Below are 16,228 nucleotides of genomic sequence, written 5' to 3'. Positions count from 1 at the left end.
ACTTGCCAACCCATCAGCATGTTCTTCTCATATAATTTAACTGTTGATTTTCCCCTGGGATGGGTATTGTTGCAAGTTATCCTGATGAACACAAGATGAAAAGCTTCAAAAGATGAATCTTTTTCCACATTACAAGAGAATGTTTTCTCATTTCGCCAAATCCTTTGGTTCTTCTGTCAATTGCTTTCAACCTGTGTCCTGTTGTTTACGGATTCCCTCTGTCTCTAGAAACAGTTCCTCCTGATCTATTTCATCAAAACCACTGTGAACATCTCCTTCACAAATGGAACACATTTGCCCAGTTTTCTGAAAGTTTATGTTTTGTTGCATACCTGATAAGTAATGTATTTCTTTGATCTTTTCATAGTCTTCAAAATTTGTTGAAGTTTGTTCTTCCTCCGAGTCTGACTTGTTGGCATCTCCCTGACGTGCAAGTACAGTGGAAGAAAATTGAACCTGTGATTTGAGGTGAGAATGGGAACAAACCTCGAGCTTTGTCATCTTAGAGAACCGCTTTAAGGTATCAACTACAACACAATCAATCAAGCAATGTAAGGTGAGTTGCTCAGTGGTCTGATACATTGTGAACCACCCTCTACAATATCCTTTCTGAACTCTAATCCGAGGCATCTATTCCCCGACTGTGACCACTGGGGCATACTTGATTCTTGAGGCCGGTATTTATTCCCTCCATCAACAGTGCTCTTGTCACTATTGCACTGCTGCACTGTGGGATCTTGCTGTGCACATTTTGGCTGCCACCCTTCCCCAAAATTTCAAGTGACTGCACCTTAAAATTGGCCTAGCTGGCCACAAAGTGCTTCGGGCTGTTGCAGGTGCTATAGAAATGCATGTTCTTTCTTCTGCAGTTCTGCTCTGAGCATTGCTCAACCAAGGCCCATTTTGTTTCAGCTTTTTGCCCTCGGCTCATCAGGATACACACAAGAATTTTCCATTGAATGGGGAAGCAACATTCTATACAGTACCCCTTTAAATGGGTATTTCATACAATCCCTACAGTGTGGAAGCAGGCCACTTGACTCATTGAGTCCACACTGACCTTCTGAAGAGCATCGCACCCAGACCCAGCTCCCTACCCTATCCCTGTAACCCTGTATTTCCCATGGCTAACCCACCCAGCCTGCACATCCCTGGACACTATGGGACAATTTAGCATGGCCAATCCACCCTAACCTGCACATCTTTGGACCGTGGGAGCAAACCCACACAGACACGGGGAGAATGTGCAAATTCCACACAGACAGTCACCTGAGGGTGGAATCGAACCCAGCTCCATGGTGCTGTGAGGCAGCAGTGCTAACCACTGAGCCACTGTGTGAAGTGTCCTGATTGACTGAAAAGCTTTGACATAACGTGTTCTTTTACCCACAGTACTCAAGCTTTGACCAAATAAAAACTTGGTCATTCCATTCTGCTCAAGAAAATTGAGCCTGTGATTTGAAATGGGAATGGGAGCAAACATTGAGCTCTCTCGTCTTAGCGAACCTTAAAGCATCAACCACAACACAAACAACCAAGTAATGCAAGGACAGTCGCACAGTGGTCTGATACAATGCAATTTGCTCTTTACAATGTTTACCCAGTTCATTACTCCCTCAAACTGCTTTGTGTCATGTACCTGGGTCCCAGAAGGAGCTGGGATAAGAGCGATGGGGTCGACCTGCTGAAGGATGCTTTCGGCCAGTGGAGAGAGGAGATTACCGTCTTGATCGCGGTGAATCTGGAGTTGGCAGGGAGCAAACCCCGAACACAAGGACTCCTCTGAAAGCTCCGCCCTGAGTGAACTTGGTGAGGAAGGGAAAGATGGTGGACACTTACCTCAGCCTGAAAACCCTCGACCAGGATGGCGACCAGCAGGTTAAAGAGCACGTAATTCCCAAAGGTCATCAGGGCCACAAAATACAAAGCGGCCCAGGGTGAAGTGGAGGCCATCCCGTTATAAAGCACAACATTCCAGTCCTCTTGGGTCAGAATCTGCAGGTGGGTGGGAGGGGAGAGGGTTTGTAGCAAACACAAAGCTTCAAGTTTCCTTCACAAGCCACGGAGGAGATTGTCACAGTGCACTCACTATTCAACCAGAGATTGTCACATGATGTGAAATACGGTTAAAATTGTAGAATCTCCACAGCGTGGAAACAGGCCATTTGGCCCAACAAGTCCACACTGACTCTCTGAAGGGCATCTCAGCCAGACTCACCCTGCTCCCCGACCCTATCCCTGTAACCCTGCATTTCCCACAGCTAACCCACCCATCCCTGGACACTATGGGGCAATTTAGCACGGCCAATCCACCCTAACCTGCACATCTTTGGACTGTGGGAGGAAACCAGAGCACACAGTAGAAACCCACGCAGACACGGGGAGAATGTGCAAACTCCACACAGACAGTCACCCAAGGCTGGAATCGAACCCGGCTCCCATGCAGTGTGAAACAGCAGTGCTAAACACTGAGCTACTGTGCTGCCCCAGGACACACCCAACTTTTGCCAACATCCCAGGAGTAAATTTAAGAGAAAAAAATTACTAAGGAACTAATTTATATTAAGATCACTGAAACTGGCATTAGGTAGTTGGTCCCTCCAGCAGGAATAGCCGGAGATAAGGAGGCTCACCAGAAGTGAGGGGACTGAGGACCCTCCTCTCTGTTTCACTGGCCTGTGACAATACCTTGTTTTGAATTGCATTTGAGTGTATCTGCTGCAGTATTTGGGATGTTTTATTTTTAATAGAGTTTACTAGCATCTCATTGAAGAAGGCATTTGATACGCTTGCCTTTGTTGGTCAGTGCGTTGAGTATAGGAGTTGGGAGGTCATGTTGCGGCTGTACAGGACATTAGTGAAGCCACTTTTGGAATACTGCGTTCAATTCTGGTCTCCCTGCTATAAGAAAGATGATGTTAAACTCGAAAGGGTTCAGAAAAGATTTACAAGGATGTTGCTGGGGTTGGAGTGTTTGAGTTTTAGGCAGTGGATGATAGCCTGGGGCTATTTTCCCTGGAACATCAGAGGCTGAGGGGTGACCTTCTACAGGTTTATAAAATTATGAGGGGCATGGATAGGGTGAATAGCCCAGGGTAGGGGAGTCCAAAACTAGAGGGCATAGGTTTAAGGTGAGAGGGGAAAGATATAAAAGGGGCAACCTTTTCACGCAGAGGGTGGTGCATGTATGGAATGAGCTGCCAGAGGAAGTGGTGGAGGCTGGTACAATTACAACATTTAAAAGGCATCTGGATGGGTACATGAATAGGAAGGATTTAGAGGGATATGGGCCAAATTCTGACGAATGGGACTAGATTAATTTAGGATATCTGATCGGTAGGGACGAGTTGGACTGAAGGGTCTGTTTCCGTGCTGTACATCTCTATGACTCTATGATTCTATGAATGGTGAGCAGATTCGATGGACTGAATGGCCTACTTCTGCTCCTACATCTTATGATCATATGGTCTGTCCTACCCGATTTCCTTTAATTAATCTACAGAAATACAACCAGCTGCTAGTTTACTTTTACCAAGTTCCTGGTAGCTACCCAAGAAGCAGACACCTATTGTTCAGGACACTGACCTGAAAAACTGTGACAATAGCCCAGAGAAGTGAGTCAAAGTTCTTCCTGTCAGGAACAGTATCCCCACCATCGGTCTTCAGGCTAAATTTGCAACCAAATATGTGCATTCCCAGTATGCTTGAGAAAAGGAGAAATGGGCAGTGTGTTAAAGTTCATTTCAGCAAGAAATCGAGACGATTAAGTACTACTAAGTTCTTTGCAGATTAAAATCAACCCCATCTGCTCCCTTCTCCATTTAGTCAATTAAAGCACTTGCTTGTCATTCCCTGAAGTGTGCAGATGGGTGTCCAACAGTCAAAGCAATTTGCTTTATTTTCTCACATAATCTTCATATCCAATCATGCAGCTACACTGAACCTCCTTGGATCCTAATGCGCACTTATAATTCCCAATCAAATGTTTTGTGAGGTTTGATGTTGCTTTATGTTGATAGGAAACGTCTTTTAACCCTTGGGTTGGGTTCACCGCAGTGCACCGTCATGGAAACGAGGCCAAATTGCCAATGGTCAAGCCAATTCACAGAGAATGACACATGCTGACCCTGGAAGGGAAATGTGAGGATTTGGGACACTCTGGCCTACCTGAAGATGAAGATGAAGAGCATCAGCAGCATGCAGAAGGTGGCGACATTGTCCATGGTCTTCATTAGGACAACGAGCTGACGGCGGAGAGCTGGCATGAACCTGACCAACTTCAACACTCGGAGAAGACGGAAGGTCCGTAACACTGACAGGCCCCCGTCCGACTGACCAATGATCTCGCAGACGCTGCACAGAGAAAGAATCACGTCAGAAATACAGCCAACTATTTCCCACGTGGCTGAGAATGTTACATTTCGAGAGCCACGCTCTTTATTACAGATGCTAAGGGATCTATCAAAGCCATAGTGTGAGCCCCACTCCACAGATCAAAGGAAAACTGGCTCCAGTTTCATCATCGCTGGCTGTCTAGATGAGAACACAGCGCCCTGACCAATATTTATCCCACAACCCGTGTCATTAGGACTCACGACCTGGTCGTTATAAGGCAGTGCTGCTAGTGGGATCTTGCTGTACACAAATTGGCTGCAGTCTTGTCTACATTATGATGTTGACCAAACCTCTAAATGCAGGTTGGATGTAAAGTGCTTTGGGATGTTCTCTGAGCTGCATAAGTACAGCTTTTATTAAACCTGGTGAATAGTTTGGAGTTTTCTCAAAAAAACTGTATGATTGGATTCTAAACGCAAAAGACTCCTGCAAAATTCGTTGCAGTGAGGGAAAGGATTTCGGCAAAGCAGTCACCCTGACAGTCAGTGCACAGGATCAGAGAGTGCTATCCTCCCCGCCCCATTGAAATCCTATAATGCATGTAACAAAACAGGTTGGAGCTCAATTTGAAGGGCTGTGTATTTAAAAAAAAGTAGGTCAATCTTTTATGTGTGAAAGTGTGCAAGAGTGAGAGTGTGAGTGAGAGAGAGTGTGAGTGACAGTGTGTGAGAGAGTGTGGAAGAGTGCATGTGAATGTGAGAGTGAATGTGTGTAAGAAAGTGTGCGAAAGTGAGTCTTTTTAAAAATTCATTTTTGGGATGTGTGTGTTGTTGGCTGGGCCAGCATTTATTGCCCATCCCTGGTTGCCCTTCAGAAGGTGGGGGTGAGCTGCCTTCTTGAACTGCTGCAGTCCATGTGCTGTGGGTAGACCCACAATGCCTTAGGGAGGGAATTCCAGGATTTTGACCCAACCACAGTGAAGGAACTGTGATATATTTCCAAATCAGGATGATGAGTGGCTTGGAGGGGAACTTGCAGGGGATGGTGTTCCCATGTTTCACTGCCCTTGTCCTTCTAGATGGAGGAGATTGTGGGATTCTGAAGGGGCTATCAAGGGAGCCTTGGTGATTTACTGCAGTGCATCCTTTAGATGGTATAGACTGCTGCTACTGTGCATCGGCGGTGTAGGGAGTTAATGTTAAAGGTGCAGGATGTGGTGCTAATCAAGCGGTTGTTTTGTCCTGAATGGTGTCAAGCTTTTTGAGTGTTGTTGGGGCTGCACCCATCCGGGCAATTGGGGAGTATCCCATCACATTCCTGACTTGTGCCTTGTAGATGGTGGACAGGCTTTGGGGAGTCAGGAGGTGAGTTAATCATTGCAGGGTTCTTAGTTTCTGATCTGTTGTTGTAGACACTGCGTTTATGTGGCGAGTTCAGTTCAGTTTCTGGTCAATGGTAAATAGTGAGGGATTCAGTGATGGTAATGCTACTGAATGTCAAGAGGCAATGGTTAGAATCTCTCTTGTTGGAGATGGTCTGGCACTTGTGTAGTATGAATGTTATTTACACTTGACAGCCTAAGCCTGGATATTGTCCAGATCTTGTTGCTTGTGAACATGGACTGTTTCAGTTTCTGAGGAGTCACAAATGGTGCTGAACATTGTGCAATCATCGGTGAACATCCCTATTTCTGACTTTATGATGGAAGGAAGGTCATTGATGAAACAGTTGAAGATCGTTGGGCCTAGGACACTACCCTGAGGAATTCCTGAAGAGATGTCCTGGAGCTGAGATGACTGACCTTCAACAACCACAGCCATCTTCCTATGTGTCAGGTACAGCCGTGAGATTTCCTCTGATTCCCATTGACTCTGGTATTGGATCAAGACTAATATTGGTATTGGATCTAGACTGCGCTCAGGAGTTGAGTGGCCCTGGCAGGACCTAGGCTGGTTGTTACTGAGCAGGTGCTGCTTGTTGACAGTACTGTCGATGGCACCTTCCGTGAGGCCTCTTGTGGTGTAGTGGTAGTGTCCCAACCCCTGGACTAGGAGGCCCACATTCAAGTCCCGCGTGCTGCTGTAGTAACATCTCTGAACAGGCTGATTAGAAAAATAGGATAAATAAACAAAATGACGCCTTCAAAGATAGTAGGAACTGCAGATGCTGGAGAATCCGAGACAACAAGGTGCAGGGCTGGATGAACACAGCAGGCCAAGCAGCATCATAGGAGCAGAGAGGCTACGATCTATTTACTGATGATAGACATTTGGCTGATGCAGTCGTTATTGGCTGAGTTGGATTTGTCCTGTTTCTCGTGAGCAAGGCATACCTGGGCAATTGTTCACATTGTTGGGGAGATGCCAGTGTTGTTGCTGTACTGGAACAGCTTGTTATGTAGTCTTCAGTACTATTATGGAACCTCTCAACCTTTGCAGCATCCAGGGCCTTTGGTTGTTTCTTGATATCACGCAGAGTGAATCGAATTGGCCGAAGACAGGAATCTGTGATGTTGGGGAACACTGGAGGAGGCTGATTTGGAACACCCACTCAACCGTAATTTTTGCACTGATGTGATGGCATGAATGAACGTAAGGTGTGTTTTTTTATCGAGATGTGAGTGGTGGGGGGTGCATGTCAAACAGATCTCAGCAGCTTCCCAACCCCACCTCTCCTGCCCAAGCTCACCTTCATGAAATGCAGAATGGGCAGTTCCCAAAATCAGTGGCATCATCCACTATAGTTAAATAAATAAATGCGGCTGAATTTAAAAAATGAATAGCTTAATAGACCCCACAATTACACAGCCCGTGCAGTTATAGGATTGGTGTTGGCAGGCAGGTGGGAGTGGGATGGTCATTCTTTTTAAGTTTTTGAAATAGCAGGAAGGAAAGGGAGGGGCACCATCTTTGGAGAGTGTCCTTTGCCCACTGAGAGTGGGGACTGCCTCAAGAAGACAGTATCCGCTTACCACCAGCAGGGGCGCTAGTCACCCACCATGCCAATGTCCCTCCGGGTATTTGCTGAGGGTGGGCCACCCTGAATGTTTATTGGGGGGGGCGTGTGTCCAAGGGCTCGTATGCACTTTGGAATGAACTACCAGAGGAAGTGGTAGATGTGGGTACAGTTACAACATTTAAAAGGCATTTGGACAGGAACGTGAAAAAGAAATGTTTAGACAGATATGGCCCAAATGCAGGCAAATGGGCCTCATTAAGTTTGGGAAACTTAGCCGGAATGGACGAGCTGAACCGAAGGGTCTGTTTCTGTGCTGTATGACGCTATGACTATATGAGTCCCAGAGAACATTCTATGTCACCCTCCGCTGCCCATTACCCACCTGATGATGACGATGATGCCATCAAAGATATTATAAGGATTTCGCAAGTAGTTGAAGAATCCAAATGCAGTGAGTTTGAGAATCATTTCCAGGGCGAACATGCTGGTGAATACAATATTGCTGATTTCCAAGACATGGGTCAACTCCTCTGGCTGAAAGAAATGAACAAGAGAAACTGGGTGAGAAATAGTGTCTCAATGAGCAGATTTCACTCGGCTCATGAAGCTGAGGTATAGGCTTTACCCAACTGTCAGACTTCAGACTGGTTTCAATGAAGAACGATGCCAAAAGTTCACTTCTCAAGCCATTATCCTCTCATTCAACCAGGATCTCACCCAATGGCCGAGTAAATGCAATGGGTTGAATGGCCTACTTCTGCTGCTATGTCTTTTATGGTCTTACATACTTGGAAAGAACAGATAGCCTCAATTACTTTCAACATGGCCCTTAGCCTATATTTGTCTTGCTCAGAGACACATTGTCTGTGTCTGACAGTGGAGAGTTTTCTTAGTGTTTACGTCTGGGGTGAGTGTTAGCTTCCATGATGGGCTCTGCACTCCAGTTTCTTGATTGCACTTGGAGTAACATAGAACATAGAACAGTACAGCATAGTACAGGCCCTTCAGCCCACAATGTTGTGCCGAACTTTTACCCTAAATCTAAGGTCTATCTAACCTCCACCCCTATCTTATACTATTATCCATGTGCCTATCTAATAGCCGCTTAAATGCCCCTAATGAGGCCGACTCCACTACCCTCTCTGGCAATGCATTCCACGCCCCTACCACTCTCTGAGTAAAGAACCTACCTCTGACGTCTCCCTTATATCTACCTCCATTTGCTTTAAAACTATGCCCCCTCGTAATAGCTACCTCCACCCTAGGAAAACCTCTCTCTCTCTGGCTGTCTGCTTTATCTATACCTCTGATCATTTTGTACACCTCTATCAAGTCACCTCCTTGTGGTACTCCACTCGTAACTGAGCACCATGTTGAATATTTTCCGTCCACTACCACCCTTTGTCTTCTAAGGGTCAGCCAACATTCCACTGTTGGCCCATATCCCATATCAGGTTTGCAGTACCCCTTCCTTAAACTAAACAATGTGCTTGTGAGGTTTTCTATAAGCCTTTTCTTCACTGTAATTCTTCAATCTCCTCATCACAACCAACATCCCAGCCTCACTCAATTTTATGGTGACTGGCTCTTTGAGCTTTCCGCTCAATTCCAAATTCCAAATGTACTTCAAAGATATTCAAAGATGTCATCAACGGGCCCTTAGCTCTCAGCACAGTGGAACTTTGGAGAGGTGGTGACCTCATGGCGTAGTCCTTGGTCTAGTAACCCAAAGCCCCAAGCTAATATTCCGAGGACATCGGTTCAAATTCCACCCTGGCAGATGGTGCAATTTGAATTCAATTTGGCTCAGTGGTTAGCACTGCTGCCTCACAGTGCCATGGACCTGGGTTTGATTCCACCCTTGGGCGACTGTCTGTGTGGAGTTTGCACGTTCTCCCTGTGTCTGCATGGGTTTCCTCCGGGTGCTCTGGTTTCTTCCCACAGTCCAAAGATGTGCAGGTTAGGTGGATTGGCCATGCTAAATTGCCCATAGTGTTCAGGGATGTGTAGATTAGGGGGATATATGGGGATAGGTCTGGGTGGGATACTCTGAGGGTCGGTAAGGACTTGTTGGGCTGAAGGGCCTGTTTCCACACTGTAGGGATTCTATGAAATTTAAAAAACACAGCTGACATAATGTGCCACTGTTGATTTCACAAAAACCCATCTGGCTCACTAATTTCCTTCAGGGAGTCTGCCATCCTTACCTGGTCTGTTCTACAATTGACTCCAGACCCACAGCAATGTGACTGACTCTTAACTGCCCTCTGGGCAATTAGGGATGGACAATAAATGCTGACCCAGGCAGTGATGCCCTCATCCTGCGAGCAAGTGAAAAAATACTCCTCTCTCTGCTCACTCTTTCTCCCAAGATCTTTGGAAGGCCACCCCACCCCATATACAATATATTTCAGAGGAGGGGTCTTGTGGTGCGGTGGCACTGTCCCTACCTCAAGACCAGGAGGCCTGGTCCTACTTTTCCTGGAGGTTTTGTCCAAACAGGTTGATTAAAGTGACTATAATGAGCATCAGGTATTCACCAAGGTGTCACAATCTTTGAATACCAGCTGGAGTCTCCAATAATGAAGACTATAAAACTTTTGGGTGGGTGGCCATATGCTCAGGAGAATACAAATCCCATCAATCTCACTGTAGGTATGTCTTACTCAGGAAAATCACCCTGTATGGCCCAGTAAGGTAGGCAGGAGCTGAACAGGTCCCCATGCATTAAGGAGGATGAGCACAGATGCTTTCAACAGCTGGTGGGTTTACATCAATCAGGGGATATGTGGGGGAGTGGTGCTTGTGTGGATGGGAAGCTGGAAGAAGATAGCCTTTGGATCAAGGAAATAGGAAACTCAAGTTCCTCATGAGAAACTCCAAATGATGAGCTTTGAACTTTTGGCTCATGTTGATCAGAACCAACCAGGGTCCCTGTACAGCCACCTTCTATCAATGAACCCACAGTGCAAACCCCTTTATACAGATGTGAAGTGATACATACAGTCTTGTGTATCATCAGGGAGAGGCTGCTCCACAGACACAGTGACAGACATCTGAGAAAGAGCAGGGAAATTGTCCCATTGCCTCTCTTAACAGGTGAAATCACTGTAGCCCCAGAAGTCCCTAGAGCTGCTCTGTCATTAGAGAGAGATGGTGAGTTTAAGCTGAGGGTGACCATGCCTCAGGCGAGAGGAGAGGTAGAGAGGGAGAGCTTTTCAGCCATTGCAGGAAATGAACCCACACTGCTGGCATCACACTCTATCATGATCTAGCTGTCCAACCAACTGTGCTAACTGAGCCCCTTCCCTCACTCCCCCCACAAACAACAGCAGCAATGTGGCAATTACTGTCCTCATCTGTCTTCTGCTAATGTGGGATCTTGCTGTGTGAACCCCAGCTGTCACTCTTACACACAGCAACTGCTGCTTAAGTACGTGGTGTGAGCTGTCCATCTGACACTTTGAGATGTGACCTGAGGTTACGGTAGGTGGACCATCCAAATATTACAGGTTCTTTGTTTCTTCCTGCAATGATTGTGATTCCATCTCTAAAGCAACATGACTGCAATCCAATCTCACAGTGATGAAACAATTAGCTTTTCAGTGGCTCAATAAAATTAAGACTGATCTTTATCTCAAAACCATTTACCTGTCTTTTTGAGAGTACTCCTCAATGATTTTTAACATGCTGCATTTTGGAAAGGCAAATCAGGCCAGCACTTGTACACTTAATGGTAGGGTCATGGGGAGTGTGGCTGAACTAAAAGACCTTAGAGTGCAGATTCACAGTTCCTTGAAAGTAGAGTTGCAGGGAGACAGGATAGTGAAGAAGGCGTTTGGTATGCTTGTCTTTATTGGTCAGTGCATTGAGTACAGGAATTGGAAATTCATGTTGTGGCTGTACAGGACATTGGTTAGGCCACTTTTGGAATACTGCGTTCAATTCTTGTCTCCCTGCTATAGGAAAGATGTTGTGAAACTTGAAAGGGTTCAGAAAAGATTTACACGGATGTTGCTGGGGTTGGAGGGTTTGAGCTACAGGGAGAGGCTGAATAAGCTGGGGCTATTTTCCCTGGAGTGTCAGAGGCTGAGGGGTGACCTTATAGAGGTTTATAAAATCATGGATAGAGTGAATAGCCGAGGTCTTTTCCCCAGGGCGGGGGAGTCCAAAACCAGAGGGCATAGGTTTAAGGTGGGAGGAGAAAAGGACCTAAAGGGCAACTTTTTCACACAGAGGGTGGTGCGTGTACGGAATGAGCTGCCAGAGGAAGTGGTGGAGGCTGGTACAATTACAACATTTAAAAGGCATCCGGATGGGTATATGAATAGGAAGGGTTTAGAGGGATATGGGCCAAATGCTGGCAACCAGGATTAGGTTAATTTAGGATATCAGGTCGGCAGGGACGAGTTGGTCTGTTTCCATGATGTACATCTCTATGTCTAAAAATCCATCAATCTCAACCTTAAAAGTTCCACCTGGTCTCCAGCATCCACAGACCTTCAGAGAACAGAATGCTGAATTGCCACCTCTCGCGTGTGGGAGGAAAACGTTTCCTGTTCTCCCTGCAATCCGGTCTAATTTCTTCTTCGGTATTAAAGCCCCCTATTCTGGCTTCTCAGTATTGCCCCCTCCTGAAGTATGCTGCTATTTAAAACATGTTAATCACATCAGCCTGTCACTCTCCGACACCCAAAGGGAATACAGATCAAAGTTTTATGAAGTCTGCCCTTGTCTTTGAACCCAGTGGGGACCTGGTGCCATTCTGGCTGTTTCCAGTCCAGTGGCACAGTTGCCAAAGTTTTCCATCATCAGTAAAAGAATCCCAACTGAGGTCACATTGTCAACTCACAGCACGCAGCAAAAAAAAAACAAAAGGTTTAATTATGGAGCACTGCATCCAAAACATAAAAGGAGCATCTTCCCTGCAAGCCAGCGCACGCTCCTAATGCCAGGTGAGTGTCACTTTAAGACGGTCCCTTAACTGCACATCTGTTAATATTTAGTTCTGAATGACAATTCATTATAAATAGTATCAGCCCCAGTTGGAAGTAAAGCTTTAATCCCCCATAGCAATGAAAATAGATGATAAAAATACTCCACATTCCTGTCACAAATTTCAAAATGCATTTATTAAAAGTGCCAAAAGATGCTGCCACTCTTTCGTGCAATCAGGTTGCGGGCTTTATCTTCATGTCTCTGTGTTTTTGTTATTCAAATGTAATTATATATGCTAATAAGCTCCTTCTCCAACTGAAAATTAGTTCATTATTAAAAATCTCCTTGTCGACAGAACAATTCCCCTCGCTTACCAACCTCCCCTCCCCCCCATCTAACCCTCTCCCCATCCCTCCCTCTACAGCACTTGGGAGGCTCCCAAAATACATGAGTATTGAAGAGTAAATTATCTGCTATTTCACATCAGTTTTCACTCTCTCGAAAAGCTCATCAAATTCTCATAAAATGCTGATTAACTGAACAATAAATGTTGGCTGGTTCAGGTTGAATGACTAATTGCCAGCACGAATTGCAACAAGTCCTCTGGTACCTGCTTGGCGTTTCCTCTCTGTCCCTTCATGAGGGTTAGTTCTCTCTAAGTTTAATTATTTTGTTCGAGTGAATGTTGTGGTGTGGCTAGAGATTGAGAAAGGAAGCAGCACTCACAGGACACACTGAACAGATTGGACCAATGCCTAACACAGAAAGGGGCCTTTAAGATCTCCAGGTGCTAGCTTCTCCACCTGTCCCTCAGTTTCAAAATAACAGGACTCCAATCTAAGAAAGAGATGAGAAGGAATTCCTTTCTTTCAAAGGGTCTTGTATTTTTTTGGATTCTCTTCCCCAGAGAGCTGTGGAAGAAGGGTCATTGGATACCTTTCATGCAGAGGTAGAGAGATTCTTAGAATCTTAGAGTTTTACAGGACAGAAGGAGGCCATTCAACCCATCATGTCTGTACCAGCTCCCATTGGAGATACCCAGCTAGTCCCATTCTCCAACTCCATCTCTGTAGCCCTCTAAATTCAACTATGCATTTGGCTCTCTCTCCTAATGGAATCGGCCTCCACCAACCTCCCAGGCAGTGCATTCCAAATCCTAACAACTCTGAGTACAGACGTTTTCCTCATTTCACTCTCGGATCCCTTGCTGACAATATTGAAATAGTGGCTCCTAGTTACTGACATACCAACTAGTGGAAACAGAATATCTTTCTTTATCCTGTCAAAATTGTTCATAATTTTGAACACCTCAACAACATCACCTCTTAATCTTTCCTGCTCCAAGGAGAATAAGCCCAATTCCTCTAATCTTTCCTTGTATCTAAAATCCTTCATTCCCAGTATCATTCTGGTAAATGTCCTTTGCACTCCCTCCAGGCTTTGACATCCTGCCTTAAATAAAAGTGCCCAGAACTGAATACAATATTGCAAATGTGTTCTGACCAATGATTTGTAGAGGTGTTGTTTTTATACGGTGTACCTATATTTATAAATCTAAGGATCCTATAAGCCTTCTTAATAACTGTTTCAATTTGCTTTATTTCAGAGAATCACATACTTGAACCCCAAGGTCCCTCTGCTCCTGTTCTCCCCTCAATGTTGTACCACTGAGCCTGCATTGTCTCTCCATATTTCTTCTAACAACATGCATCACCTCACATTTCATTGCATTGAAATTCATCTGCTCATTTGGCTAACTTGCCAATGTCCCTCTGAAGACTCTCTACATCATCCCCACAATTCACAATTTTCCCTAGCGTAGTATCATCTACAAATTTTCCAGATTTTGCCCTTAGCACCCATCTCTATATCATCTATATAAATCAGAAAAAGCAAGGGCCACAAACTGATTCCTGGAGAACACCACTTTCAACTTATCTCTTGACTAACAAGGGAGAGTGATTATTGGGGTAGGCTGGAAAGTGGGGTTGAGGCCATAATCAAATCAACCATGAATCACAGAGCATTCTCAGTGGGGCTGAATGGCCTCCACTGGTCCCTAATTTGTAGATTTGAATGTTTTCCCTTTGAATCTGGGTCATGAATTCTAATACCTCCTTATTTGACTTGGGGTTAGATTTCTCTGATTCAGTTCCTATGAGGTGCCTTGGGATATTTTTACTACATTTAGGGTGCTACTAAATGCAATTTGTTGCAGGTTGTTTGTACAAGCTTTTGTGAGTATTTGTTAGGTTAAATCATTGCTACTCTTCTCAGGTGCCAATATATACTGTGAGAACCATTAACACAGAAGCAGTACAGTAAAGAAAACTTACATTGTCTTTAAAATGTCTGGGGAATCTGTGATTAGTTTTAAGAATTTTTGAGAAATACATTTAAAGTTTGCATCAATACAAAAGGGACGAAATGTATTTTTCTTGAATGAAAAAAAAATGATTGCGATGACCTAGCAATCTCTAGCCTGGAAGCAGTACCAACAGGAAGGGGGTGAAAGTCATGTGGACAGACAGGAAGAAGAGTTGCAGACAATGCAGCAGAGACAAGAGGCAGAACAGAGAGGAAAGATTTACAAGGAGCTGTGTGTGTTCATTATAGTTAACCAAGAGAGAAAGCCGGACACAGGGTTAGAGCAGGAGTTGTGAATTGGGAAATTCTAGTGTGTTGCTGCTTTAGTTTTACCAGAGTCAGTTAGACTGATTAGCAGGATTTATGAAAGTTCCTGGATAAAGGAGTATCTGGGGAATCTGTGTTCATTGAGACTTTTGCGAACCTAGCTGAGGAGGTTCTATAGCAGAGGTACTGTTAGATGAGGACTTTCTGCAGATACTTCAGAAGATACAGAGCTACCAGTGAACACCATTCAATAATGTGAAGTGGTGCTGCAGATGTGCAGAAAGTAGTGCAAATGATTGCGGTTTTGTAGGATGTTCTTTGTATTATCAACGACATAAAGTGGATTTACCAAATTATTTGAAATATAAATATTAATTGCTTGTTAATTCGTGTTGCTTCTGATTCATGTTAAGGTGAAGATTACAAAAGGTGAACTCTTGCTGGTAAGCTCTTCAGCTGAGCATTGCTGGATGATCTCAGTTATTTTGGTGCATACAAACCCCCTGCGGGGATCGTAACAATCCACTGTGCACTTTGAGCATGTTCTGGATTTTCTCCAGGGATTTTGGAGCTTGGGAAGAGGACACATTCCATCTTGAAATTGAGCATTGTTGGGTCTGTGTGAAATGCGTGGGCACAAATCAATCTGCCCAAAATAATTTTACAGAGCCAGTGATCCATCTGAGAGAATCATGCAGTGCCCCTTGTCTGCACACTGACTTCCTTTGTCCTCTGACAGCAAGATTGCTAATTGAGTTCAGAACTAGGGTAGTAGTTAAGCTGTTTACCCCTTCTTGTGTTAATGTGACATTTCTCCAACTTACACACCAGCTCTCCTGTGACCTTAGTAAGTGAGAATGCAAATTTATTGCCAATTACCTTAAACTTCTGCATGTCCACATCCAGGATGATCTGGATTAATACCCATCGCATTTATTTCACCAGCACAGCCATCAGACAGATAAGGTTCCTATACCATCTGTCTCGGCTTCATCTTAAACCTGGGTGTCAGAGGTGAGATGCCAGCGTGTAACACACTTAATTGGAATTAACCCTTTCATTCACATACAAAACTGGCCCCACAAACAATTAAGGAAGAAAGGATTTGTAAAAGTGCAACAAGAATTCCTCTATGAGATAAAACCCGAAAGAACTGTGGATGGTGGAAATCAGAAACAAAAACAGACATTGCTCGAAAAGCTCAGCAATTCTGGCAGCATCTGTGGACACATCAGAGTTAATGTTTAGAGTCCAGTGCCCCTTCCTCAGAATGCAAGGAGCACAGCATTGTTGAAGGGTCAGTGCTGAGGGAGCGCCGCACTGTCGGAGGGTCAGTGCTGAGGGAGCGCCGCACTGTCGGAGG

The 16,228-nt window shown here is 44.9% G+C and overlaps 1 protein-coding gene across 1 annotated transcript in view; it reads right to left on the bottom strand.

Annotated features, from left to right (window-relative positions):
• Nucleotides 1-16,228, bottom strand: part of cacna1ia (calcium voltage-gated channel subunit alpha1 Ia) — a 185,158-nt gene that overhangs the window by 97,765 nt on the left and 71,165 nt on the right. Inside the window, exons 9-13 of the mRNA XM_048617377.1 lie at nt 7,676-7,827; nt 4,168-4,353; nt 3,586-3,703; nt 1,840-1,995; nt 333-423 (exon numbers count right to left, since the gene is read on the bottom strand). Of these exons, the coding sequence (XP_048473334.1) occupies nt 333-423; nt 1,840-1,995; nt 3,586-3,703; nt 4,168-4,353; nt 7,676-7,827 (703 nt within the window). The remainder of the gene's footprint in view (nt 1-332; nt 424-1,839; nt 1,996-3,585; nt 3,704-4,167; nt 4,354-7,675; nt 7,828-16,228) is intronic.

The sequence above is a fragment of the Rhincodon typus genome, chromosome 37, assembly GCF_021869965.1.
Source record: "Rhincodon typus isolate 14 chromosome 37, sRhiTyp1.1, whole genome shotgun sequence".
NCBI lineage: Eukaryota > Metazoa > Chordata > Chondrichthyes > Orectolobiformes > Rhincodontidae > Rhincodon > Rhincodon typus.
This window is presented reverse-complemented; position numbering and strand designations above follow the sequence as displayed.